Source organism: Cottoperca gobio, chromosome 14 (assembly GCF_900634415.1).
Source record: "Cottoperca gobio chromosome 14, fCotGob3.1, whole genome shotgun sequence".
Lineage (NCBI taxonomy): Eukaryota > Metazoa > Chordata > Actinopteri > Perciformes > Bovichtidae > Cottoperca > Cottoperca gobio.
The window spans coordinates 20,379,996-20,407,865 of record NC_041368.1 but is presented as its reverse complement, the minus strand read 5'-3'; the positions used below and the strand labels follow the sequence as shown (position 1 = coordinate 20,407,865).

General features: G+C 42.5%; 1 protein-coding gene across 1 annotated transcript in view; it reads left to right on the top strand.

The window, feature by feature from the left end:
- Window positions 1-1,140: 1,140 nt before the first annotated feature.
- The window catches only part of galnt10 (UDP-N-acetyl-alpha-D-galactosamine:polypeptide N-acetylgalactosaminyltransferase 10 (GalNAc-T10)), a 61,295-nt gene continuing 34,565 nt past the window's right edge, over window positions 1,141-27,870 (top strand). Inside the window, exons 1-3 of the mRNA XM_029447654.1 lie at window positions 1,141-1,388; window positions 22,386-22,488; window positions 23,658-23,796. Of these exons, the coding sequence (XP_029303514.1) occupies window positions 1,230-1,388; window positions 22,386-22,488; window positions 23,658-23,796 (401 nt within the window). The 5' untranslated portion in view covers window positions 1,141-1,229. The remainder of the gene's footprint in view (window positions 1,389-22,385; window positions 22,489-23,657; window positions 23,797-27,870) is intronic.

Genomic DNA, 27,870 nt, shown 5'->3' with positions numbered 1-27,870 from the left:
GTTTTCACGTGATATCACTAAATGCAGAAGTCACCACGTTTATTCCCTGCTGCAAACACAACTCAGTCAGCATCTGCCTTTGTGCATTCACGAACACTGCTTAAATGTTAAAGAGATGTTGCGCAATCAACTGCACAAACGGATTCATAAAGTATTCAGGCCGGAGATTTTAAAGACGGCTGAAGGTTAAAGAGAAAGAGACGTAACACAAAGCGACACTTTTCAAGCAGGTGAGTTACTTTAACTGATGTATCTTAGTAAGGTGCTGCTCTACCATGGGCCTCCAGAACAAGCTCTACATACTGGATTCTCCAAGTAATGAACACCTTTCTTCTTTGTTTTGTTTTTCTCCCCAAGTTGCAGCTCCATCCATTCAGAAACGCCACCTTTTGAATGGTGTGGCCACTCGATGTGGGTGAAAGCCGGTTCCCTCTACTTACTCATTGAACAAAGTGCCAGAATATATTTGCAAAACATGGGATCTGCCGCATCTACCCTAAATGTAAATTAAGATGTAGAAAAGCCCTATTGGTGAACACGTTTAGTTAAACAGTTACAGGAAAGTCCACCTAATAAGATCTGACAGGAGTTGAAGGTTGTAACTTTATGTGTTTTATGATGGGCCTAATCTCAGTCACCCTGAAGGAATTGTCCATTTCTATTCATAAAAACAATGGTTTCAGTTCAAGTGATTCAAAATAATTAAAATCAAGTGGTTTCCATATGCTATCCAGCTTAAATACATACATTTGCCATTTTCCAGGGCGGATTTAGGTTACTTGATAGAGGTGTCTCTGCCCTGGTTATGCCCCGGTCTTATTTCCGAGGTGCATTTGAAGGCAGCACAAGTCGTCAGGCAGTCATATAACTTTTTATGATGGCAGTTTCACTTTGCTCAGGCTATTTGTCCATGTTCCTGTGTAAAGGAATGGCTATGTTCACACATGGGGAAACGCAATAGATTTTTAAAAGACTTTACATTCCTTTAAAAAAATAAAATAAAAGAATCTTCTGCTGGGTGACCCTCCACCTCCTCCTCACTCGTGCTCTGGCTGAAGTGCAGAGGTTCGCTCCCCCTAGCGGCGGAGCTCGCAGCCGTGCGTGGAGCGTCACAGCGCCGGTGTCCGTCCCCCAGTCAGACTGAAAGTTGTCTCCGCTTGGAAAAGCAGGGGGTTCGGGGCTTGCTAGTTTCCACCGCCGCTGCTTCTCAAAGCTTTTCTCCCAGAGAGATGAGGCGGAAGGAGAAGAGGCTGCTGCAGTTCGCCGGACTGCTCATAGCGGCTCTTCTTTTCCTCCCCAACGTCGGGCTGTGGTCTTTGTACAGGGACCGGGTGTTCGACAACTCGCCCGAGACCGTGGACGGTCCGGGCGCCATCCCCCAGATACAGGTAAGAGCTCGGCCGTGGGTGGCTCAGTGCAGCGGGGAGGTCTTTTATGGCTGTCCGCTGTTTGTCGGTTGTCTCGCCGTGTAACAACGGTGACGGTATCCTCCAAGAAATCCTTCAAGTTTGGTCGATGCAGTGTTAGCAGAGATTGAAACCCTGCGTAACGTTACTTCCACCCCCCCCCCCCCCCCCGTGCTTCTGTGCTCGCCTCAACAGCTTACCCCCTCCCAATACCACCAACATTTACATTCCCATACTGTGTGTGTGTGATGTGATTTACAAAATGGATCTTCTTTTTAGCACTGTGCAAGCATGGCAGGTCATTAGTTACAGCGGCCTGGGTGAATAAATAGGGAGCCACGTAGCTAACAGACCTGGGCGTCGCAGTAAAGTTTCAATAACACACACTTCAGGAAGTTGTCAAAAAATGTGAAGCGGGGAGCGCGTGCTGCGTTCACAGGTTGACAGGTTCAACAAAGGGGTCAGCTTCCTGGTTATGTATTCACGTGGCCATTGGCTCATATTTTAATAGCAGCATAATAAAGCACCTGTAGAATTATTGTAAGCAAGTAATGCCTTTTTATTATCAATTATCAAACAGGAACTGCTCATGCCTAAACTAGCCAATAATACAAGACATCAAATATATTCAAATTATAGTTATATAAAACAGCAGAACATCTTCACATTTAAGATGCTGGAAAAGTTTGGCTTTTTTTATTTTTTATTATTAAAATTGTTTTTTTAACTTGATTAACTAATCCTTCAATAATACAAGTTATTCTGTGTAGAGTACATCTTCTAGTGAAAGTGAAACGGTTTCATATCATGCTGCAAAAGTAAAGTACTGTAGGCCACTGTGTTTCTCACACATAAATACTTGTTACTTTGTTAAAGACATATACAATTGTATTCCTTCAAATGAATTTTACAGCGAAAGCATTTTATCTCTGCTCATCTTGTAGGACACATCTGATACCACACAGTTGTATTTATCTATATACGTGTTATTTCCTCTTATTTAATTCATTCATAGAGTATTAATATTTGTCCTTGTGTCACACAACACAGAGAAGGAGAAGTTGCTGTTGCCATCTTTCTTTGGTTGAAGTGAATAAGTTGCACTTAATGTTTAAAATCAACTCCGAGCAGGGGAGAGAATATGTCTGTGCCAGCAGTAAAGAAGATTTTTGAATAACTTTGTGGTCAGGGTTTTCAAGGTTTGACTTCTATTTATTTTTTTGAGGAACAATGGTTAGCTGTGGCTTGAATTGAATCAATACGAAAGTCTTGAAAGTAAAAGATGAATAAGTGAGACGCACACGCTGTAGCTGGGTGTGTTGTTTAGTTGGTCCACATACAAATTCAAAAACCTCACCAAAACGGACCCTATTTAGCAGACAATAGTCGCTCCTCTAATTCAAATGAGGCACATCTGCTGAAAGGAGGCTTTCACTGATAGTATGTGTGTTTGTGTGTGTTAGTGTGAGCTTTGGATGGTGGGTGGTGTTTGTCCAAATCGAGCAAACTTGCGTGACTAGAAGGATTGTAGAAGTTTAGGACCAAGTTAAGACCGTTTTGATGCTCGAGCTTTTCTTATAAAATACCCTTTTACACGTATCCCTTCAGGCAGAATCGCTCTATAATAATGTATCAAATAGCTCTGTAAACAATTATTTCCATTATCAATTCATCATTTAGTCTGTAAATGTTGACAAATCCCCACCCTACTGTGGATCCCCAAAAGTCCACAGTGATGTCTTGTTGTTATCAGCAGCGAAAGCTAATTTGCTTGCCGAATTGTGGGAATGATAAAGCAGCTTATTTGGCACAGATCCTCTCCAAGGATTACTTTTCTCAGCTCAAGTTTTTGGATTTGATATTTTGACAGGAGATGTTATGAATGGGATTAAAGGACAAACACAAGGCCGGGAAACGCCTGTTACATATTAGCAAACTGTGATAGCAGCTGTCAACCTAAAGACTAAAGACTAAAAAGCTGAGGCCAACTTCTAAGTGTTATTGGAGACGATAACGAAGGAGCCTTTAAAGGGAGTGTACAACCACAAACAGGATAAACCTCGAACAAGGTGTTCCCCCATTCCTTCCTTAAAGCAAACAAAGATGACATTTGGCAACATCGACTCACCTGTCATCATTACTTCTGTTTATTTATGATTCAAAATGCAATTGGCCTTTGCTGTGTGATATAGCACGTATGCACTTTTCCCTTGAAGATTAATGGTATGTTTCCTCTGAAGGTCTTTATTTCAGGCAAGGACGCTATGGGAAATATATAGCACATTAAAGCTTACGAGCAACTTATGCACCTGTTCTCTAGCAGCGTAAATCAAAAGTTTCATCACGATAAGATATTGGCATTTAAGGCTACTGCGTTTCGCTCTATTGACCGCACACTCGGCAAGGCTACGTAGCTAGCACCGCTCGATAACGGCTATGTATCGATGTTTTCACTTTGCGTTGGCGCTCTTGGTCCAGCTGTTGCCTGCTGCACGTGTACTTTCGTAACTTGTCACTGGGGCTTTAGCTTTCACAACTTGCTGATTGAACTCCTGACTCAACTCTCTCTGAGGGCTTGACCCTCTGTGCTTTGCTAACACTACTGTATCTAATACACCTATGTACTAGTAGCTGTAATCATGTGCCCGTGCATATGGTGCCTGAAGGAGTATTTCATACTACTCTAGCAAACATGAGCTGCCTCAGATCTTCCCCACCGTGACAGTGACAGAAAGGCAATTTGCACCTTTCCCCGTCTCTTATTAAGGACGCCTGTTGAAGCAGAGGTGAATCAGCATCCTCATGCCTGCTCCTGCAGCTCAGGTTAAGTGTAGATTAGAGAAGATGAGAGCAGTGGGTAGAATTAGAAAGAGGCCTCTTTAGTCTGACCTGCTGTGCTGCCCAGCTAACTGTGGGAGCGATTGGACACAGTGTCAGCCAATGGGCTGAGATGCATGCATGTTCTGACAAAAGCCAAAAAGACTTATGCAAATTGCATTTACGCAAACTTCCCAAAGCTTTCTGATTCCTCATCCAGTCTGAGTTAAGCATGCAGGGGTTTCATCACCACACTTAAGACCAGTTGAGCCTCTTATTGTGTTACATATTTTAAACGTGTGAGAGAAGAGCAAGACTAGTGTTTTGGTCATATTGCACTTAAACTAAACATTGTATGGTAGTTGTTTAAATACATGTCTTCGTGGTTCACAAGTGGTTAGTTCGTAGTTGGCTTACATTTGACTTCTTCTTGACGTCTTTCACTGTCACACTGAAATGCATCAGGATTTCTTTGAGCTGCTTTTCCTGTGACTTAGGGAAACACTTTGCTATTCCCTAACAGGGCGGGGTGAGCACGGTCTCGGTTCAGATCTGACTTTTTACCCTGGCAGACTGCACTGTGACTGTGTTAGTAGAGGTTTGAGCCTCTTTCTTCTGCACTTTTCCTTAAAAGTTCATGTTGTAAATGTCATTTTCTAACAAAGATAAGGTGAACAATGGTCCAAATGTTGGCCATGCTTAGACAAACTTCTAACTTTGGGGTTCAAATGTACCACAGCTAAGCTGCCTCGAGTGACTTTAACTCTTCCAACAGCTGCTTCACTGTCGAGGCCTCCCAGCCAAAGTAACCGATTCTGGCTTTTTATTGTAAGGCTGTTACGGATAGAACCGGCATGAATTAGTGATGCTTCATACGACTGAGAAAATGGGGTCAATTAGGGCAGCACAATATATCGTTTCAGCCTCGACAATGCAATGTGCCCATATGCAATGGCAAGTAAGGTATATATGTTTATTTACCTTACTTCACATTGCATATGGGCACATTGCATTGTCATGCTACAACTGTTTTGGCTGCTTGAACCAAAAGGAACATTTGCCATGAATAATTTCAATAGAAGTCTGTCTGATAAAACATGATTTAGGCATACTTACAGGTCGTTAGAGTGTGTTGCTCTGCATGCACAGCAAACCACCAATCACAATCATTCTTGATTAAATTCAAGAGCGCAACGTCAGTCGTATTGGAAATATCTCGGCTAAAGCGAGGATGATCCAGGTTTTTGGGGCAACTTGTCGCTGGGTTTTCCTCCTTACTAACTGTTTGTACTCCTCTGTGATAAAAGTCCCGAAGATAAAGTGGGCTCTCGTAAAGGAAAGTTGGCTGAGATTCACGGCCCCGTCACAGAGAAATGAGAATCATACCGGCTTCTCTATACTGCAGGCTACATTTATGAGCCACACACTGTAGGCTTTATTACTGTTCATTCATCACGACTGGACCTTGTGCGGTTCCCTTCTGACACATGTACAGTACACACACATACACACTTATACATTGCTTTTAGAACCAGAAGAAGGTCGTTGAGCAACAGTCTGGTCTTATTAATGAGCAGAGCTCAAAGTAAACAGAGATGTAGAACATCTGAGGACAAGGTGAAATCCCAGCTAAAAACAATGTTGTAAGAATATCTTTTTAATTTCTCATTTCTGCCTCAGAAGTCGCGGCTTGTTGAACTGCAGGTTTCCGGGCAAATTATTACTCCAGAACAAACTGGTTGTCTGAATAAACCGCTTCAGCCCCATTTTCAATTCCCAGGCTGTCTGCTTGTGATGTGTTCCTACCCGACAGTCACAATGCAAATGAGATATTTGTTTGACCCCCCCCCCCCCTGTCCTCCAGGGCTCCCACAGGCCTGACGACATCAAAAGTCTGACATTTGTCTTTTTGAGGGAAAATAAACAAACCATTGCTGCTTAATTCATTAAATTTTTATAAATTCCAAACCTTTTGAAGAACACATGTTGGCTATAATAATGCTTCCACTGTGGTGTGCTGAGACAGGATTGGAGCAAATACAATATAGAATTATTAGCTTTGTACATTATTATAATAAGAAAAGGTCATGTTTTCATAGCCACATATTCCTGTAGATATTGATATAATGTTGGTGTTCATTATGCAGCCACTTCTAGTAATTAAATAACACATAAAGTCTAAATGTCCTGGATTCTGATGCTTTTCCTCGCCCCTGCGGAAGTGTTTGTTACCTGCAGCTTCCTGTCTGTTTCCTCTCTGTTGCTCTTCTGATGAACATTATCAAGTTGAATAAAAGTTTATCCCCGTGGTTCTGTGGCAAATCTCTCCTTTCTGCTCTATTGACATCATGTGGGAGAGACGGAATGATGTTTCATGCCAATAGCAGGCAGTGATTTTGAGAACGCTCGGAAACCTCGAGGCTGCACCTACAGGAAGCGTGAGTCAAAAGTGCACCGAGAGAAACTTGAAATTGAGTGGATTTAGGCTGCCCTCGCAAAACCGCTCTTGCGGATTGCATCACACGCGCATAAAGGATTTGATGAAAAATGGAGCCCTCCTCCAAGGCACATTTTGGAATTGGGTCTGCAGTGAATTTCCTTATGTGTCTGCAAACAAGTGAGGGAAACGGGGGCTCTCTGCAATTATGAAAATCACATCAAGTATGAATCCTGTGAGGTTAAGAGCAATTAAGAGAGGCAGCGAGAGAAGGATTAACACAATTTAACATGGTTTATGATAACACTTGTGAGAGTTCATTAGAGTTTATCACGCCAAACACTGCTGTATGTTATGTTTCTGTTAAAAATAGTCTTTTTTTCATTCGGTCAATGAATGAAGTGTGTTTGAAACATCACAGAGAAGATGAAAGTCTATCTGAGGCCAACATTCTCGAGACCCCCAGCTTATTTGATACTCGTACTTGAACACTTATTATGTCAGTCAAGACACAACAAGCTGTCGAAATATGTGCTTGTAATATTACTGATTTATGCTGCAGTAACGATGTACACCCCTGACTTAGCCAAAGTTATCAGCAAGATGAAAAGAAGGCAGTATTTTCATTGCAGCGCTTTATATTATGTGAGAACATTTTTCTCGTTCTCATGGGTATATGATCGGGCAGGGGCGCGAGTGATATGTTTCTGATAACGATATGCTCGAGTGTCTACCTATTCAAATTCACATAGTGATGGGATGGGGATGTGTTGGGAGCGTATCTATGTTCCCAGTGCAATATCCTCTGACGACACATTAAGGAGACCTTTCAAAGGTGTTTACCTTTTTAGTCAAATGTTTAATATATGTTTCCCTGGGTCAATATGTTGATATCACACTCCTACAGCTTCCAGCCTGTTGATGTTACACTACTCAATACACCTTCCATTTTGCAGAGAAGATGATTCACAGTGGCAAAACACATTTTCACCATTCCAACTGCATTTGAAACATCATGTCTTCCCTTATTTGCTTCTTTTGCAATTTTAACTGCGAAGATAGACCTTTTTACAAATCACTTCCAATGTACATGAAGAGACACACATGCCCTGGTTTCAGGTATGTAAGAGTCTAGCACTTTGTGATCAGGGGACCAGCTGCTACGTCAGTACCTGATACAGTCTCACTGAGCTGTGGGCTAGCTCGGCTGCTAGACTGAAAAGTGAGATTTTATCTTTAACGCGTTAAGCCTCTGGAAACGAGGGAGACTGAGGGATGAAAGTCATTTGCAAAGACAAGTAGAGTTACTCGCTGCAGACTTAAGTCGTTTCACTTTATCACTCGGAGCTGAGAGAGAGAGAGAGAGAGGGAGAGAGAGAGGGAGGGAGGGGATGAAACACCTCGGGAGAAAAAGGCAGAGTGAGCGGGTAAAAGAGGTGTTTGTTCACAGGCTGACTTTGTTGGAGAGCGTTTCCTCCCCAGGTTCCTCGCACAAGGCAGACGTTGACTCGCTGCTGGCTGCGGCACAGACTGAGCGCGCTCAGAAGCTGCTCTGTATGCCTGTCAGGGCTCTGCTGCCCCAGATCAGTGCGAGGAGCCAAATGAGGGACAGGTGCAGCAGACAGCCTGTGGATACAGAGCGAGGAGTCAGGCTTTTAATTACAGCCACGTGGGTTTTGGAGACGCTTTTTTTTTTTTTTTTATGCTCAGATGATTAAACTAATCCCAGGACACCAATTTAAGGCCAGCTCTGTGCTGAGCCTCACAGAGAATACGATGCATCCTCCAGTCGGCCTGTTTTCAGCATACATCTCCTTCGGTCACACTAACCTTCGGTCAGATAGGAACATTGCTGGGCTCCATGTTAAATCTGTGTGTGCACAAAATCTCAAACGTGCAGTGTTTGCACTGTTTTATAAAGCCCTGCATGTGTGTTGTTCAGCCCTGTACGCTTTAGTCAATGTCAAACTGTGGGCAGGAGTAGAGGCTTAATAGACTTGTGAGAGGGAATTTCTTACCCCACTTTAAATGATAACCTTAATATTTCTCAGCACAGAAACACGGGCGTCTCCAAGGTTGGATGGTTCCTTAGAATTGTAGCTTGCAGTGTTTTTGGCGCTTGACCCAAATTTGGCACTGAATCTCAGGATATGTCGGCCATCGCTGCTTAGATTTTGACCATTGTTTTTTTAAATCAGTCAACTTTGATATTCACAACAGAGCACCATGGATGTGGGTATAACGGCACACAGTTTCAGACCGTCTCTCCTGGACGGCATTCATAGAGCTGCACATATAACGTGACGAAAAGTTCTGCCAAGAATGGGGGAAAAAAGGGAGCCGAGAGAAGTTCCAACCCTGGCTACTTTCTCACCTCTGCAAGACTGGTCAATCACAGTGTGAAGTGCGCGGATGTCAGATTATCGCTTTCAGAAACTGGTCAGATACTGTGATGCTTCCAGATTCGGACTTGGAACGGTAAGCTTTATGTCCAATGTGAAGGAACTACGCAGTAAATCTAGAATTTAGCTGAAACGTTTCACACAGATCAAACTCCCCCCGCTGTATCTTGTGCTCACTAAATAACTCCTTACGTCGTAGATTTGAACAGTGACTCTGACCCTTGTGCTCCTTATTATCAGCCACTGGTAATCTGGGTGACTGTTGTTAACTGTTGGCTGATTTATGGACCTTAACTTGTGGTGTTCGGTTACATTATTGTTGGCTGGGAAAATGTGTTTCCTTTTTCCTTCCTGGAAAAACTCTTGTGTGTACTTGACCACAGTCGCAGACCTATGATGCATTTATCTTCCTGAAGGGAAACACACCAGTGTCATTTTTCTAGAGAGATTATTCTGTTTTTCTTCTTGGAGCAGTATGCTTTGATGTGTGACGTGTGTATCTTTGGAGTTTGCGGCATTTAAAGGCAGTCTGCTGTGTGCTTTGTGCATGCGAGATAAAAGCTCCGTGTGTGCGTGCGTGCGTGCGTGCGTGCGCGTGTGTACAGAAGACAAAGCAGCATATTTTCCACATCGCCTGCCTGGCTGCACAGCAGCAAAGATCCGGTGATAAGACAAACCACAGTCATGGCACAGTCGTGGCAGTAGAATCAGCAAAGCTTCACGAGGAAGCAGGAACAGTTAGAGTGTACATAGCAGATGGACCATTTAACCTAAGGCAGGTTGCTGCCACTGTATGTTCCTCTCCCTCAGCTGTGTCTATTAACACACCTCAGGAACATTGTGGTGTGTTCACATGCTCTTCAGTAATGTGGTTATTCTCTTCTTTGGGCTGTAAACTGAATCGGTTCCTTTTTTCCCGGTTTAATACAAAAATGCAACTATTTAGTGGTTTATTAAAACCTGGTTTCTTATTAAATCTGCATTACAAAGTGACTGCACGCCTCCTATAATTCTACTATGCTGCAAATGACCAAACTAATTACAATGGTCAGAATCCCTTCCACAAATCTGCGTGATACTTAATAAGCTAGTTAAAGACACCACTTTGGAATCATGTAACTTGTGATTGGTATTTCATATTATATCTGTTTTCCTTTAGCTAAAGAAAGTAACAGAGCTCCAGCAACAATAAGTAGCGTTGACTCCCGTTCACACGTACAAATTGAAACACCGGAGATGAGAAAAGATGATATTCATCGTCAACTGAACCTCAAAAAAAACCTGCTGGTGGCAGCTCAACACGATTCAATGACTGAACTACCTTCATGTAAATGTCTTCATGTTATTATGCAGGACCTGGAGACAAACAGGTTTCACTTGTTGTGGTGTAGTTCTTCTCTACAACAATTGAGCTACCTTAAAGTACCTCAGTAAAACCCAATGGCTGAAAGTTGATCATTGTGGTCAGCAAATAGCAGAAGTCCTATTACTTTTAATGAGCTACCCGGACAAGATGCGTGGAAACACATCGTGCGGAAAATGAACTATTACATTATACAATTTTGAGTCCGTACGTGTGAGCAGGATGAGAACAGCTTTAGATTGCCTTCATACTGTTATGCCCAGTGTAAAACAGAAGTAGTAAAGTCTGTTGGACCACTAATGCTGCCCATAGCAGCATTTAGCATTTATTTTGAAGGATGAATTTGAGGTTAAACGGCACAAACAAACTATTAATGAAGCAGTATTATGAACATATGTCTCCATCTGCTATCGATAACGACGGAGGAAATTCAAGGAAGAAAGCGAATCCTGCCCATATAAAGCCGTGTGCTGCAGCAGGTGCTGCGCTGCAAATGTTCTCAGTGTTGTCTGATTTCCTGCCATAGCCCGGTTACCCAGAACAATCTGTTCTTCTTCTTTGTTTATGTGTATGATTGCAAACGTGTTGATGAAGCCTCTCTCTGCTCAGCAGCACCTCAAGCAGCTGTTACTGGCGTAGTGTAAGCTTTGTTCAACTTCCGTCACCCACATTCCCACAGTTGTGATTCAAACTACCGAGTTTCCTCTCACCATTAAGCTATTGCCGCCCCGCATCTCTGTGAAGCGTGAGGACTTTGTTTCGTTTTGACAGATCATGACGCCATAGATGTTTCCTATAGTTCAGAGAGCTTCGGAGGAAGGGGTTTGAGCTGAGGCAGTCAGTCTCATTTTCAAGTCTTAAAGCCCTTTTCAGCAATCAGACTGCAGCCACACAGGCACTTCTGAACAGCTGTTTGAAGATTGACGTGCTGTCTCAGGAAAAAATTGCTGCATTTCTTGCTCTGCTAGACCGTGGCTTTCCTTACTGAGCTACTCGCAGGAACAGCAGGTGATGTCACTGTTAGCATTTATAGGGCTTTGATCATTTCAAACACTCCCTCCCAACGCTTCTTATAAAATATTTTCATCGCCATTGATTAGGGATGTAAAACGATGCATGAAAAGACGAGCCGTGTGGGTGAAGAGAAGGTAAATGAAACAAGCTATAAATGCTTTAATGTTTTCTAAGCTCATGAACGGCTGAGGTGCAATGTAGGAACATTTAGTTTAGTGTCAACGCTGCTGTTGCTCAACTGCTGGTTCTCTGACTGCATTGGATGGATTTTTACAATTTTCTTTTTTTGCAAAATTACCCTGGATTACTGAAATTATTCATCATCCAGGCTTCAATTGAGGGTTAGGGTTGCAACGATCCATTGATCTGGATTGATATATCTACATATCATCTTTTAAGATAGTCTTTTATTTTGAAATTCCCATGGCACATCTGTTTTACCATTTCCTTCCAAGCGTTAGCGAGGTGTGTGTGTGTGTGTGTGTGTGTGTGTGTGTGTGTGTGTGTGTGTGTGTGTGTGTGTGTGTGTGTGTGTGTGTGTGTGTGTGTGTGTGTGTGTGTGTGTGTGTGTGTGTGTGTGTGTGTGAGTAGCAGTAATGTAGTAGCTGTGAATGTAGCAGTACAGTGTGTTTGTGTGCGCAGTTTATTAGTGAATAAATGCTACATCTCCTCAGTACCCAAGCCAAGTTCCCGTGTCTTGCCCCCCTGCTGATTAAAGTGAAGTTAGCCACAACTTCAGCTCAGGCTCACATTTTTAAGGTGGACTAGTTATTCTCATTTTAGTTACAAGCCGCTCACCAGCTTCGACGAGCTTCCAACAACAGAGGTCTGTTGTATTATTTTGAATAAAATAAACCGGTTGTTTTTCATTTGAATGTTTGGAAGAGCCCTGTAATAGAATTGTCAAATCATATTTTATTTGCTTTTTGTGAGTTGATATAATGGGCACATGATATCGTCTTATATCGATGGCAGGCCCATGGAATCGAGAATAACAATGGCAAGAATGAATATAATATCATGTCGTGATGAAACACCATGTTGTGTTTTCACTATTTGAAACTTTTGTTCATTTTGCATATTCTCTCCTGCTCCTCCTCTGTTGAACACAAACTCATCCTGAACTTGAAGTTGCCAGCTGCCAGGTCCAGACATTCAATCTCAGATGATATCAGTGCTATTATCAATAGTACTTCAGCTGTCCTCTGTGATGTTAATAGATCGAGTTGTTCCTTGATTGCTTTTTCTAAGTAAGTGCACTGTGGACCCGGAGACAACTAAAAATAAACAGAGCAAAATGTATTGATCGAGTTCTCGCCACATATAAATAGTCTTGGGAGTTTAATAAAGTGACAGTGTGTGGGTGGTACAGTGGCTAATATTAGCATGTTGAGAGCCACTGTGTGCGACTGGGAAAAACATTATTTTTTCTTACTCTGCAGCATGGCATATGAGTATTTTAGCTGTTTTGTATTTTATTTGTTTATTGGATTTGTTTTTAGTGCCTTGTGTTTGGCCTTTTTATTTTTTTTACATCGGCTCAACAAAATAGTCATTTCCCAAAAACCTTTATTGCAGCAGCATCACATGATAAAATAAATAAAAACATACTGTAGCAGGACTCATTTCATTTTGTTCCCGTATTTAGCTGGTGAGGAAGTTAGGCGGTAAAACCACCAAGCATGCTGGCCAGTAACATGTTAGCCGGCTTGCCAGCCAAAAATAACGACACAAGAAATAGAAATCAAAGGAACACCGCTGTTTCTGCCAGAAAAGCTGTTACGCACGGCGCCCCTGAACACATCATGCTGAGGGAAAAAGAACTTGCACCCTTAACTGATGTAAGATTCTGCCATGCTGCCTCTGAGGAGACTTTCACCTATGTCAAAAAGTTTCTAATTGCATCAGTTAAAATTTCTAAAATAGTCCAAAAGAAAAATCTAAGTAAAGACGGGTCTTCAATAGTGTGAAAGGAGCCCCTTCATACTAAGTCAAAAGGGGTTATTGAGTGTTTTCAGACCTTTGCACTGTATGTGGGTGTAGAGAATGTTTTAGAAGATGAGCTGTCAGTGAATTTTGAGGCTATTCACAGACTCTTATCATTTGCTTCTTTTGTGAGCTGCTGTATCGCACTATTACTGAGAAGCTGAGCACACTTTGTCTCCTTTCTCTGTTATACTGCGTCGGCCCCTTCTTGGACAAACCAACTGTTCTGGAGTTGATGGCAGAGGTTTCTGAACAACCATTTGGAAATGTTAATTGTTCTTCATGGAGTTCAGGAGAACCTGTAGTTGTAATAGGCTTAAAACTAGATATTTCTTGTACTTCTTGTGGTGTGTGGCCATGCAGACCATGCATTCAGAATTATGTGCCCAAGGCCTTGACGTATCCGCCTCTAAAACGTCCGTGCCACCCCAATATAATGAAGGTCGTTGGCATTTTGTTTGTGCAGCTCAAAACATAACAAACAATGACATAAGAAAAAAACTCGGGAGGAGCATGACTTTCCAAAAACTATGGTCTGGTATTAACAGCTTTCATAGAGCCTGGAGCTGCTTTATATGGAAGAGAGTAGTTCCATTAAAAAAAACCACTGCAACGTTTTTAGATTATCCAGCGTTACAGATTAATCTGTGAACATATTTTTAGATTATTTGTTGAGTCTTTGTCTGAAATGCGTATTGCTAGGAGTGAAAGCCCAAGGTGACGTCTTCCAACTGCTCTGTTTGCCTCGAGTTCTGTTCAAAACCCGAAGGCATACAAATCATTTGCTGAATACATGTCATAACTATTGTTGAGGTTTTTCTAAGGTAATCTTTGACTTAATTTGGCACAAAAGACAAACCTCCACCGCACTTACCCAGTTGAACCCCAAGCTATCATGGCCTGATTGTCCCCTCACTGACAAATGTTGATAATTGCCTTCCACTGGATCTGTAGAAGCTCTCCATACTGAGCTCATGGATTCGCTCATCCTAACCAGTGGGGGGAAGGAGCAGCGGGCCTCTGGCTCTCTGGCTCGGCACGGCACGGCACAGTAAAGCTTGGCGCAGCAGGACTGGGCAGCCGTAGGGAGATGTATGGAGGGATGCTAGTAGGATTAGGGCCACTGAGATAACTGATTTGCTGATCATTATGTAAGCCACATCTGTCCTCTGTCCTCTCGGTGGCACCCGGCCTCCCACGCTGAACGCAGCCAAACCCGGCAGCAACATGATGAGACAAGGCTGAGTTCTGCTTACGGAGAGGATGCCAGGGGAAGGGGTGAGGGGGTGAAGGAGGGGGTGGTTAACATACTCCTGGCTGCTTGATGAAAAACACAGAGCAGATGATAGTGGTAACTGGGAAAATGGTGTTCATATAATGATAGAACAGACGGATACAGTAAATCACATTTTCCTTGGACGATTGGCTGCAACACATTCTGAATTGATCATCCTATCTTTTCGATTGTCATAAAATGAAACACAAAATGTGTTGCACGTCTGCTCGTCTTGGAAGACGGAGTCCTCTCCTTTGCTCTTCCTGAGGTTTCTCCCTTTATTCTCTAGACATTGAAATTAAAAATCCATATACATATGAACAGGAGATGGAAACGTTTTACTTCTCAATAAAGAGAATTTGACCTCGCTACAAGAGCAGTGTTGTTCAGCAATATAGAACAGCGTCCCTGGAGGCGTTACTCGCCGGGCTCAAGTATGCTGCTCGCGTTGTTTCTATCACTGCACTCGACCCAACATTGACCCGAAGGACAGTCTCCTGTTCTGCATTTGATCCGAGGACCATGTGACGAGACAAAAGCTGCTCTCTGAGCTGGTAGCACCTCGACTCGGCACTACACGGCCACCTTACAGTATTTCACTGATGAGATGATAATAAGGAGGGTATTTGAACTGCACTTTGCTCGGATGGGTTTGGACAGAAGCCAGTGGATGCTGTGACTATGGCAGCGGTAACACAGCTGTAAATTACCACAGAAGGCCCTTACACATCCATCATTATGTCTCCTGTTAAAATTCAATTTATAACTGAAATGACATGGTGTAATATACCTCTCATTATGTTGACCGACATGCCTTCAGCAGGTTACCATGTGCTCTGTCATACACAGCTGTCCAAGTTCCATGTTTGGTACTACCGTAGATGCACAGTGCTTAAAACATATTTGTGTGGTAAGGAGTTGGAATACTGTAAATGTTGTGCTGCTAAAGTAAATCTTGGAAACGTTTAATAGAGCATGGACTCTTGTTTCAGAGCAGACGGGTGTAGATAGAGCAACGGCTTCTTATTTGCATTGATAGTTGAGATAAACACTGAATTGCTGTTTTTCTGCAGAATAAACATCCTGCAAGGGGGGAAACTGTTCACACAAAATGAAAGTCTCAACATTGCCAGTATTTCTGCGTCCGTGTCATGTATCCAACAATTAAGCGCAGTTCTGTGCCTGCAGAAGGCAGAGAAGCAGCCATCTGTCGTGGCTTGTGTCCAGTCCTCTGCCTGGTATCTCTGGTCGCAGCAGAGCTGTGGATAATGACTCCTGTTGGGAGCTGGGCGTCTCTTCCTGGGAGGTCTCCAGGCCTCAAACTCCACCTGGAGATCCTCAACTTGAGCAGCAAAGAGCAGTGGAGCAAGAGTCCCGGAGGGCAGAGATTTGGGGGGGGGGGGGCCTACAGTCAAAATTCCCATTTGGCTTTTCTATAACTCAATATTTCTCTGAGGGCTAAGAAAACACCAAACGACAGAAGGGTTCAGCAATGCAGTTGCTGCCAGTGGCTGTTTTTGTCTCCTTTGTTCTTGGACTAACATTATGCTGCTTATTTTTGTTTTCCTCTTTATTTCCACTGCTTCTCCACTGTCTGAATGATCACACCTTTAGGATGTTATTAATCTGAAAGCATATTATTTCCTTCGCCTGCTTTCAATTGGACTCCTTCGCTGGAGAGATAAGGGCAGTATCAGAGAAATGTCCACATTTTGGGGAACGATGCATCCCACTGCTGTGTACCATTTTTGAAACCACAATAACTTTTGACACCAAAAAGGACCATTTGCCAGCAAATCACTTTGCACAAGATGTTATGACTCATGTTAGCGTTACAGATGGATCCACTTGTTCTGAATCGTGTGTTGGGTGATATGTGTGTGTATCTGTCTCTCTGTCTGTCGCAGCTAATCTCACATACTATACTGGACCCATCAGCCTAATATTTCTTTGTGCACATTCATGACTGTATGCTCAAGGACTGTTCGTGGTTGCTGTGATTCACAATTGTGGAAAAACCTTATGTTATTAACTGTTTTATACCCCCATTGACTGCTGACTCATCACTCCTCTAAACCCGTAGGGGTCACAAGTGATCAACTACGGCAAACGGCTAGGCCAAAAACTGAGCCTTATGTAGTCTGTTACAGGCATGGACTATTGAGTGAGATTCAACTCTTCTTTGTTTTTGAGGGAACAACTAGTGAAAATCTGCACTCGACTGAGCTCACTTTTCTAGTGGATCTTTAACTGGTGTAGTGGTGGAGGTGTAGTCTGCTGCTCGGTACCGTGGTACAGTGTACTATTTTTAGAAAGCGAGCTTATGTTTCTGAGTGATGAGCCAGGACGTCCAGAGCAAATTGACTTGTCTGTGAAGTGGTTGAGGAGAAGAAGAAGAAGAAGAAGAAGAGGAAGAGGAGGAGCAGAAGATTTAGGAGGAATAGGACAGACAGGTAATTGTGTCCCTGGAGGTTTGAGGTTGATCGTAGGCGAACAGAACAGAAAAGCTTCCTCTTCTCACTCCAAACTTCTGATGACTCACAAGGAGAGGAAACAGAAAAAGGAAGTATTGCCCCAAGGTTGTCTGATTCTTTCTCCTCAGACAATGTATGGGCAACCTTGTTTTTATCAGACGCACTGCGCTGCTGGTAAGGTCTTTCACTGAGCCAAAGGCCAAAGTTCTAGCAGAACGAAGAATATGTGTTTATCTTCATTTTGCTTTTCATGTATGGAAATGCTGTGCCGCATACAATTCAATTCAATACACTTTCCCTGCTTTTTGACTGCATGAATACAGCCTAGTTCCAGTTGTGCATCCTGAGCTGTAGTTCTTGCACCCCCCCCCCCCCCTCCCAACATAGTACGCCCTGATGGCCCAATTAGCACTAGAGCAGTATTAAACATCACTAACTGGTCGAACACAAGACTACATCATCATGTGGATTACCTAAAATCAAATTGAGCCAAAATTGCATGCAGCCTTCGAGGATGTTCTGCAAGTAAAGTTTAGGGCATTGGGGGTGGTGTAAAAGCAGGCGTTCACAAAAAATTGATTAGAAAATGTTTTTGTGCTTCCACAGCAGATCACATTTTTGAAATACTGTCGAATAGCTAGAATAAGAAAGCCACAGTCACTACCTGTGTGATGCAGTTGTCCACTTCACACCTCAGGGCTTCATTCAAGCCTAAATGCTGAAGCTGTCAGACAGCAATATAAAAAAGAACATTAATTTGTAAATGAGAGGAAGAGAGAAAAAAATTCGTATTACTCTGCAGAGCTCTTTTTTTCTCTCTCCCTACTTTCACCAGCAACTTTAAGGTGATCATTCATGGGTGACAGCGATATTACCTGGGCACTGTACCTCTGGAAATTAAAGGCCATTCTGACAACATTCTGGCAGCCAGCTAGTATTTGCTCATGATTTTTGCATCAGGTGGCATTGCGACCTTACAGTCGTCCTGAATTCAACTAAAGCAAAAGCAAGGATAGCATTGTGTTCTTCTTCTTAGCTAGACGACATCTATTAATACAGATTATAGGAAACTAATCTCAGCTTGATGGACTAGACTTCCTTCAATAAAGACATCAGTATATCTCCCTTGAGAGTTCTGAACAGGCTCTACAGCAGAGGATGGACAGTGGTAGCAAAGAAAGAATAGAAAGAGCAGGCAGAAATATTGGACTAGACTAAATATTCTTTAGCTCAGAATCAAAGAAAACATGGCAATTGTTGAAAGCAACTTTGTCCATGCCTCTCTGGCATGTAGGTGCTGTATTACTGCGTAAAGACCCACAACAGCTGCTGAGAGCCTAAACCCACAGCAGCAGCACCAATCCCACCCTATCTCACCAAACAGCAAACATAATCTGCTGTTGGGCAGATTAACAGAAAACCACAGCAGCATTGAAATGAGGTTAGGCAGCCAGCGTTTCAGAGAGGCTCTTCATAATCTGAAAATCCCTCCATCGAGGTCACCGGGGGGAAAACCGATGGACCAATGACTTACTGCGATTTCAGTGCCCCACCGTAAAGTCCTCATTCAGGTGTCCACATTTAAATACTGAATATGTCGTGAACGACTCAACAATGCATTACGATGCACCGCTCCACCGTTCCAGAGATGTTCCTTTCTTGTGTCGGACTTTAGAAGAGTAGATCAGTATATGCTTTCTGGACTTGAGGATACAATAACCCCCTTGTGCACATGCATGTTGTTGCATTCAAACTGTTCTCATTCGCTCTTAAAGTGACGAAAGATCGTGTCATATTGAAATCATCAGACTGACAGTTTAGATCGCAGTGTCTGCCACACATGCAGACTTTACTTCATTTAATGATACCTCTGTTCTGTATCAATGTTTTATATATATCTAACTGCTGGTAACGATAGCAACAATACTTGCAAGCTGTGCAGAGATGAGGGTTTAAACTTCTCTCTCGCCTCCTCATTTTTATATTGTTTAACAACTTTTCATGTAAACAACCAAAACTATGAATGTGGTCAAGGACAGACTGAATAGAATATAATTCATTTTATTGTCATTGCATGAGCTATAACAAAATGAAACAGCAATCCTGTATTACAACAGTAATACAATTACTTGTTATATATATATATATTTGCTTCGACCTATAAAAACAGTAAGATGGTTGAGCTATTGGTCTGCTGGATATTGCACTTTTAGCAGACTATTTGTTATGCTTTAAAGATTAATTTCTTTTACGCCGTGTCATTTGGGGCCTGTCAGTTAATGAGAGTATGTTGGATGGAGAAGGCACAGCCCGTGTGCTTCGTGGTGTCGTTTCCTCCAGTGTCCTATCAGTGTGTTTGTGCTGTCTCGAATATTAATAGAGCGGAAAAGTGCCCAGAGTGAAATGAGTTTGTGGCTGCATGGAGCCTTAGCTTTGTGATGATGGTGATTAGCCAAGTAGAGGAAGGCAATACAGCAGAGAAAGCGACCGTTGTGTTTGGTACGGCCTTATATTCAGCCTCATCTGGGCCGGTGCGTCTTGAGTTGGCTATGAACGTGCATTCTTAAGAACTGGCTGAGATGGAACTGGCTTCATCCTGTGAATAATTCTCGCATTACATTTACTACAGTAAACACATTTAAAGTAACCCTGTGGAGTTTTATAGTGAAGAAAAGATGCGTTTACATTCATTCTGTCTTCTAAGAACAGGAACTTATCCTTCTGGTAAATTAGACTCTTCTTATTCACTCGTATAGTGAATCGAAAAATAGAAAAACGTACAGAATATCAAAAAGTCCATGGTTTGCTTTCCGACTGCTTTTCTTAGTTATCAGTTATCAGCTCCTATACATCTACTACTGTTTCCTTTGTGGGGCAGTGTCTACATTGATGTGGATATTTCACTGAGCAACTAAGCAAATGTGAAGACTAAAGTTTCAAGATAGTTGCAGCTCTCATTAGTACTTTTTGCCCCCTCACAGGCATTTTACAGACATTATGTTACGGCCCTCGGCAGACCTTCTGGTTCCTATTAACCAATACTGTTTGTAGTTTTTTAGCCATGCTAGGCTCTGCCACTTCATAATGACATGTCTCCATTAGAGGGATTGTTGTGTTGATATGCACATTCATGTCCTCAAGATGAATTGTAATAATCTCCTGACTTTTCATGAGGCCAACATGTCCGAATACTTCAGGCCTCAGGTGCTTTGTGTTACTGCTGATTAGCAAATGTCAACATGCTACCACGCTAAACAAAGATGGTAAATATTAAACCTCCTTAACATCAGCATGTTGGCATTAGTATTTAGCTCAAAGCATCGCCTCACAGACCTGCTAGCATGGCTGCATACTCTTAGTCTTGTTGTTAGTCTCATGATGGATAACTGGTGGTGATAGTGGTCTGGTGGTAAGACTTCCAAACCAGAAGGTCATGAGTTCAATAGCAGGGATGCCACCATGATCAAGGTGCGTAACTGTAGTTCACTGTAAGTCGCTCTGGATAAGAGCATCCACTAAATGACCTGTAATAATGTGATGTAATGAAAACTTTACTATCAACAGGTCAACATTTCAATTTGTCCAATGCTTTGTTTAGTTTTTTACCAAATCCCTACAATATCATTCGTTAATGAACACTTTGTGAGTTAAGTTTAGTTAGGTGGCTATGGGAGGGTGTGTTATGAGTTTAAGGCTTCCCATTGCAGACCCCTTTTACATATCTAACCCCGTTTGTATTACACACAAGTGATTGCATCCCCCATCTGTTCCTCCAGATTATTCTGTCTTTTTCATACTCATCCACTTTGACTGTCAGTCTCAATTACCTTTGTTAGGTTCCATACCCGCCCCCATTCTGCTTCCACAAAACTAAACATGTGCACACATTAGCAGAAAAGTTTCCCTCTCCTTGTCTTGTTTTTCAAGGTCTTGTTGAGAACCAAGAAAAGCCCCAGAGGAATATCATGGCGACATGTGCTGAAATTTTAATCAGGAGGAAATGGGGCGGCACAATCTCGCTTCTTTTTTAGTATACATTTGCACAGATGGACTCTTGCTGCTTGTCAGGTCCTTGTATGACACACTGAGGGCATCTGCCTGTGACAGAAAGAGGAGAAGAAGAGTGGTAGAGGGTGTGAAAGAGAGAGGTGAGGAGAAAGGGAGAGCTGAATACATTTTTATATTTGGCTCCATCTCTGTCTAAGCCATCCAGGAGATGGAATAATAGGATAATGCGTTCAGGCTGAAACACAGTGTTCAAGGTTCTCCCTATGTCACGTTTCACCCAGACAGTTGGGTACTGAGTGGAGGAATGAAGTAGAGTTGCATGTTTGTGTCATATCGCTGTTAAAGTACAAGTCCACACAGTGACGCTGTCTGAACAGCAGACTGCACACCTTAAGCTTAACCTTTACCAAAACCAAACTCAAACCTTAACCCTAAAACCAAATCTGAACCCCTAATCAGTCTTGATCCTCAATTACAACTTAATCCCAGATGTACTCATACAGTACAGTTTGTTATTCAGCGTCATATTCCTTTAATCCAGCGGTCTGATTAATAATTCACCGTATTTCATGCAGTCAGTGGTGCCATTTGTATTAAAAGTGTTTCACTAATTGCCTCCTCCCATCAAGCTAATTATTTCACCATTGTGCTGTGATCCTGTAATTCACAATGCAGAGTCACTGAAAGTCAATCAGTGTGTAGAATGACTAATTGGAAGGAGAAACGGCGTCTGGCTTTTGTATGCTGAGCTGCAGCGTATCTGTCTGTAAGCGTGCGGTTGTGTATATATGGCCTCGGCGGAGTTGTGCGTCACCACATTGATATTCTCCTCGCAGGATCGTCGAGCATGAAATAGAAGTTCACACTTTCTGTGGATAAACTCTCAGCACAACGCTGTTGGATAGTGAGAGAGTCTGATGCTCTGGAGAAATCTCCTCGCTGACACTGATACTGACAGAGGACTGGGAAAAAACCTTATTGTGTGTGTGATGCACTGTTGTATAACCGCACAGCAGTTCTTAAAGACACACACCGCTGCCAAAGCAACTTTTATGCTCACTTTTAGAAAGTTGGTGAATGCGATGGATTGTCTGCACGTTTACTTTCAGTGATATAAAATGCATTGAGCGTGTGCCTGTGTGTATGAGAAGCATTAATGAATCTACGTGTTTGTGTGTGTGTGTGTGTGTGTGTGTCCACAGGTGGTTAACCGGGTGGGGAAGGATGCTCAGGTGGGACGTGACGGCGTGTGGAGGAAAGACTGGCACGACTATGAAGCAATCAAAAGAGATTTCTCCCGATCCGGTAAATCCAAACCTCCTCGGAGTCTCTCCTCATAGATATTCTGTCAAATATAGATGAGATCAGCACGACATATTCATCATGTACACAAGCTTCGCACTTGTGCAAAAATCCCATGTAATGAAGAAAGATCCACATATTTATACGCACGCATCCAGATTACCTGCTCTTCTAATACACACCATCCTCTTCCTTCTCTGGGTCTTATTGCTCCCCAGCTCTGCAGCAGCGGTGTAAATCTCTGCTGGGATTGCAGCTCTGCTGTCATGAATACAGTTTATATCTGCTACAATCATCACCAACTCAGTTTTATTTGCTGTTCGGGGAAATCAGCCTCTATGCAAACAGTGTAAATGAGTTGAAATGGGTTTATCCCCGAAGTGAGCCGTTAAAGGCTAAGAGTTATCTTTTCACACTTGTTTTATGAGGGATGGTGAATCATTTGTGCTTAATGAAACGTGTACATCTTTGAATGAGGAGGCTTGTTTTTGTTTCCTGGGTATCCACAGGTCCCTGATTCTCCTTTAATTAATCTGCACAGGATGAAGCTGTAAAAATCTGAAACTTTCTTAAGCAGTTCAGACTTTAGAGTTCAGATTTATGTCATCATGTTTCATCAGTTCAGTTCTTGCTCTGGATGTCCAGGCTTTGATTTAAACAGACCAAACAAGTGTGTTTTCTTTAGTTCTCTTTACCGTCCGCCTTAATCCTCAATCTTTATCTATTAGTTTTTCTTGTTTGTTCTTGTACTATTTTTAGTTTTGGACTTTTGCAACTATTGATTTTGTGCTTCCTTTTTTTTTTTTTTTTTAAGTTTTTTGGTTCACTGATGATGAAATTCACCCTATCTTCCATTTATATTAGAATTAAAAGGACTTTAAAAGGTCTTGAGACGTGTGTCTCCCTGTAAGAACAGCCATGAGAAAGCTTTGGTGAGTTGAACATTACTCACCTTGAGGTGCACTGCTGTCAACAATTATTGTTTCAACTTTGATTTTGCTCATTGTCTTATCCAAATTAAGTTTGGAAACTTGTTTTTGCCTCCAAGCAATTACATTTTGATAATATTCTGAAGGGTATGTAGACTAGTTTGCCTGCACTGCAGAGCAGAGGAACCATCACACATTGTGTTGGGAACACTGAGGTGTTGTCCTGTCTTTTGTTTGATGCAGGTAACGGTGAACAAGGGAGAGCGTTCCCCCTGACGGACGCTGACCAGGTGGACCAGGCCTACAGGGAGAACGGCTTCAACATTTACGTCAGCGACCGGATCTCCCTCAACCGCTCCCTCCCTGACATCCGCCATGCAAAGTGAGTCCTGTTTATGTGCGTCTAGGGAGGCAGACAGTTGAGGAAGAGCCAGGGACAAACACTTGGGTGTGGCCAAGATTAAGTTTAATGAACGCTTCAGAGACGTTCATGTGTTTACAGTTTACACAGTTGCATCACGGCACTTCCTCCAAACGCCCGTGTCTTCAGAGTTCTAACTGCACCTGTATATTGCAGCACGGCTATTACTACACCGGCTTGCTCGTTAATGTGAAGGTAAACTAGGTCATTCTGGTTTTAAAGAAATCTTGACTTTACTAATTGATTTATTGACAACAGAAGTGTGTATTAGTGGACAGTAATTATTCAAATCATGATGCAACTGGAGCGATTGATGATGAACATTTTTACATTTTTGCCTCATTTTTCAATCATGACTCATCGCTAGAGTGATTTGTAATGGGATTTTGCATAATTAGTATTTACGAATCAATAAATAACACATTTCAGTGCAGTTGTAACTGAACCATGTTGGCGATGTCATTCCATTTCAATCTTCCACATCAGTCATTTTCATACACTTGTGCAATGGTGACCAGATAAAAAGCACTTCCTTTTAGAACTTCCAGCGAGGTTCCCAGTAACCTTGGGCAAAACTGCCGTTTTTTCTACAAAGAAATAAATCTTCCGTGTTTGTATGAGCGGTTTCATCTGAATCGGGGCAGAGACGGGCCACAGAGGGCTGAGAGTGTGCAGGTTTTCATTCCAGCCAAAGACTGCAGCAGGTTATTTCACAGATTGGCACTCCATCAACCGGAAAGGAAAAATGAATAACCTGGTGCAGCCTTTGGTTGGATTGAAAACCTGCTGACTCCCAGGCCTTCTTGACAGATGGTTGTTGTTCTCCTAAAATAAGGTTGACTATTGGACGAGAGGCCAGATTGAGAGCATGGCTGCCCTGGGAAATCTGTTTTGAGAATCAAATCGCTGATACAATTCTGTGAGTTTTCTGATTTGACGATGAAGAGAGAAATGTGGGCACGACTGCTTGCATGCATGTATTTCATTATGTTGCAGTTTGACGAGACTAAATCTAAAGCTAAAGGACGTCTTTTGGTCAGAGCAAAAACATTCAAGTGTCTGCTGAAATCCCAGAACGATATAAATCCAAAGGAAAGAGACCAGCAGGCCTGACACAGCCACATCGACTGACTGTGGAGTTAGTAACACTGTGCATTAAAACCGATTGCAAGTAGCCAAACAAACTATTTATATAGCCTTGAATACAAAATGATCTAATACTGTGTCACGTTCTAGAAGACATAAACACAACTGTGCATTTATATATCTGCCCTCCAGGCATTAAAGCATCACAAGCAATAAATGAATCTGTAAAGGGATGACGGTGGGCAATAAGACACTTCTGGCCCGACACCAAACCCTACTTCTAGCATTGTTGACACCTTTAATTTACCTACCGGATCTGTCCGAACTCATTACCCCAAGCACGGTTTGAAACAATTGTCCAACATGCCCAGTCTGTTCACGGGAGACGTGTATAGCTTTCCACTGACAGAAGCTGATAACACACCACACAACACCTATGTACTTATAAACGCTGTTCTTGGCAGCAATTATCAGTGTCATTGATGTCCACCTCCCGTGTGCAAGGTGGGAAGAACAGATAGACGTGTGCTGTGGTGCACTGGAGGGGCTTTTATTCAGACTGCAGGGGGGACTGGGGTTCTTTTTCAAGGATGCTTTTTCTTTTGAGGAGTGAAGAAGAGAACAGAGGAAGCTTTTTCATTTTGATCTTGCATGTGTGGAGATGAACATTTTTTGATTTGATGGTGGCACTGGAAGGAAGGTGAGGAGGGGGCCGACAATCTGAGGAATTACCCTCCAGGTAAAAGAGCATTTCATTAACGTCTGACGAGTATGTTGAGACGTCATGCTCTGACCAAAGTGGAGTGAAAAATAAACACGTAAATAAATAAATAATATTAATAATAACACTTCATTCATGCAAGAAATGCTGCTTTACAAGAAGAGAAAATAAACATATAAATAAATAAATAATATTAATAATAACACTTCATTAATGCAAGAAATGCTGCTTTACAAGAAGAGAAAATAAACATATAAAACTGGGATATATTGCCATAATTCATGGACATTAAAACACAATACGATGAAGTAGAATACAAAGAATGTAAGATGGACAATAAAACCCACAGAATAATAAGAATATTAACACCATTACCCATGTATGCAGCATGCACATATACATCAATACATACTGTGGCATCATTAGAAGGGTTCCATTCTCTTCTCGTTTTATCAGCGGAGGAGATAACTCTGAAGGTATTTCGTCTCGAGGCACTCGACGTGACTGTATATCCCACAAACTAATGACTGGATACTTTGTCAGCCTTCGTTTAGATTAAGGCTTAACCATTGCATCGGTGCATACGTTGCCCTCGGGCCTCAGCTCTCCATTTACCAGTCAATTTAAGTTTCAACCCTCACACGGTCATGAGCTCTGGTTAGAAACTCAGCGACTGCACCTTCTCGTTCTGGAGTGTCGGTGTAGGTGGTGCAGACATCTGATCAGCTCCCTGGATGTCTTCCCGTGTAGGGAACGTGCTTAACCTTATTAGCTGCACAAAAGCCATAGATGGATGGAATAATGTCGGTATGTTAACACAGTACCCTGCTCGACTTTAGCAAGTCAATGCCTAAGTGTGCTAATATGCTGACAATAGTGGATTAGCATGCAGACAAGATACAGCTTAGACTACACAACATTGTACAACACCTTGACATTGTAGCACCGCATAGATAAATCTACCAAACAAGAAGTCACTGCTGCCATTTAAATTGTAGACTTGAGGCATGGAGGAGGTATTCATTAAGCTGGACATTAAACAGAATAAGGTGAGTTAAAGAACAGACTGTAGAGACGAGATGAGCCATATGGACCTGTGGCTACAGTACAGACTGTTGGGTTTCTTCCAGCTCTCCTCTGACTCATTAAAGAACAAAACACTGAAAATAAACACTCCAGCAACACTATAAATATCGTTCGTTACACAGCTTCAGACATGCTGACCCGATTCGTCACAGATCAGCCTTCAGCGCTTTCTCTCCACCTGGAAAGAGCCTTCTTTTGACCTCGCCATCACTTGCATGTGTAAAGCAGTTTTAAATGTGTTTCTCTCTCATGTTCTCTCACATTTTTCACTTCATATTTATACATGTTCCCATCCTACAGTCATCCAAACATCCTTCACCAACATTGCAACACACACGGCAGCAAATTCTTTGAAATGAATACAATCATCTTTCAGATTTTCTTGCCTTGTAGACAGCAGCGTTATTTGTACATTTATCATCCCCTTCCTCTTTGGCCAGACGGCACTAATGTTAAATATCCAGCCATAAAGCTTGAAATTAGCCGGGGCTGCTTCTGATAAGTTCTTTTACAGGTTGAGCTACTGTGTGTAGAACTTTGTAGCGACATATAGACACATTACGCAACAAACGCAGCATTACCAAATCATTTAAAAAAAATGAAAACTATTCCATATTTGGATCCTTTAAAATGAGAGAACATCAGCTATCAGTCAATAGATCCAATTATAATCTTCGCTTTGTCATTCTGTTGTGTAATGCTGTTGGACGTGCGTTATGCAACCATTGTTGTTTTTTCTCTAATGATAGTCCTTAATAAGCCGGCTCTTGGGTTCACGGGAGCATCTGCAGCTTATTTTTGAGCGATGAGTTTCAATTGAAAGCCAGCTCTTTTGGCTCAATCGTGCACGGAGCAACGAAAGCCGGTCAAAGTCTGACCCGACAGGATGAGGGCTGTTGTGTGCAACACTGAAAAGCCTCTCAACAGGACCAAATAAAGGACTTGTCATGGCCACTCTGGACCTCTGAGGTCCTCTACGCTTCACACGGGACAGACGGGGGCATGGGTGTTGCACTGGGTGGTGGAGGGGAGCAGGTGTGTCTGTTTGATTGGTCACAGTGACAGCAGAGTGACGGGTCTCTGACAACCAGGTGCCACATCCGTGCCCAGTGGGCCAGGACCTCCCAGCAGCATTCATTCAT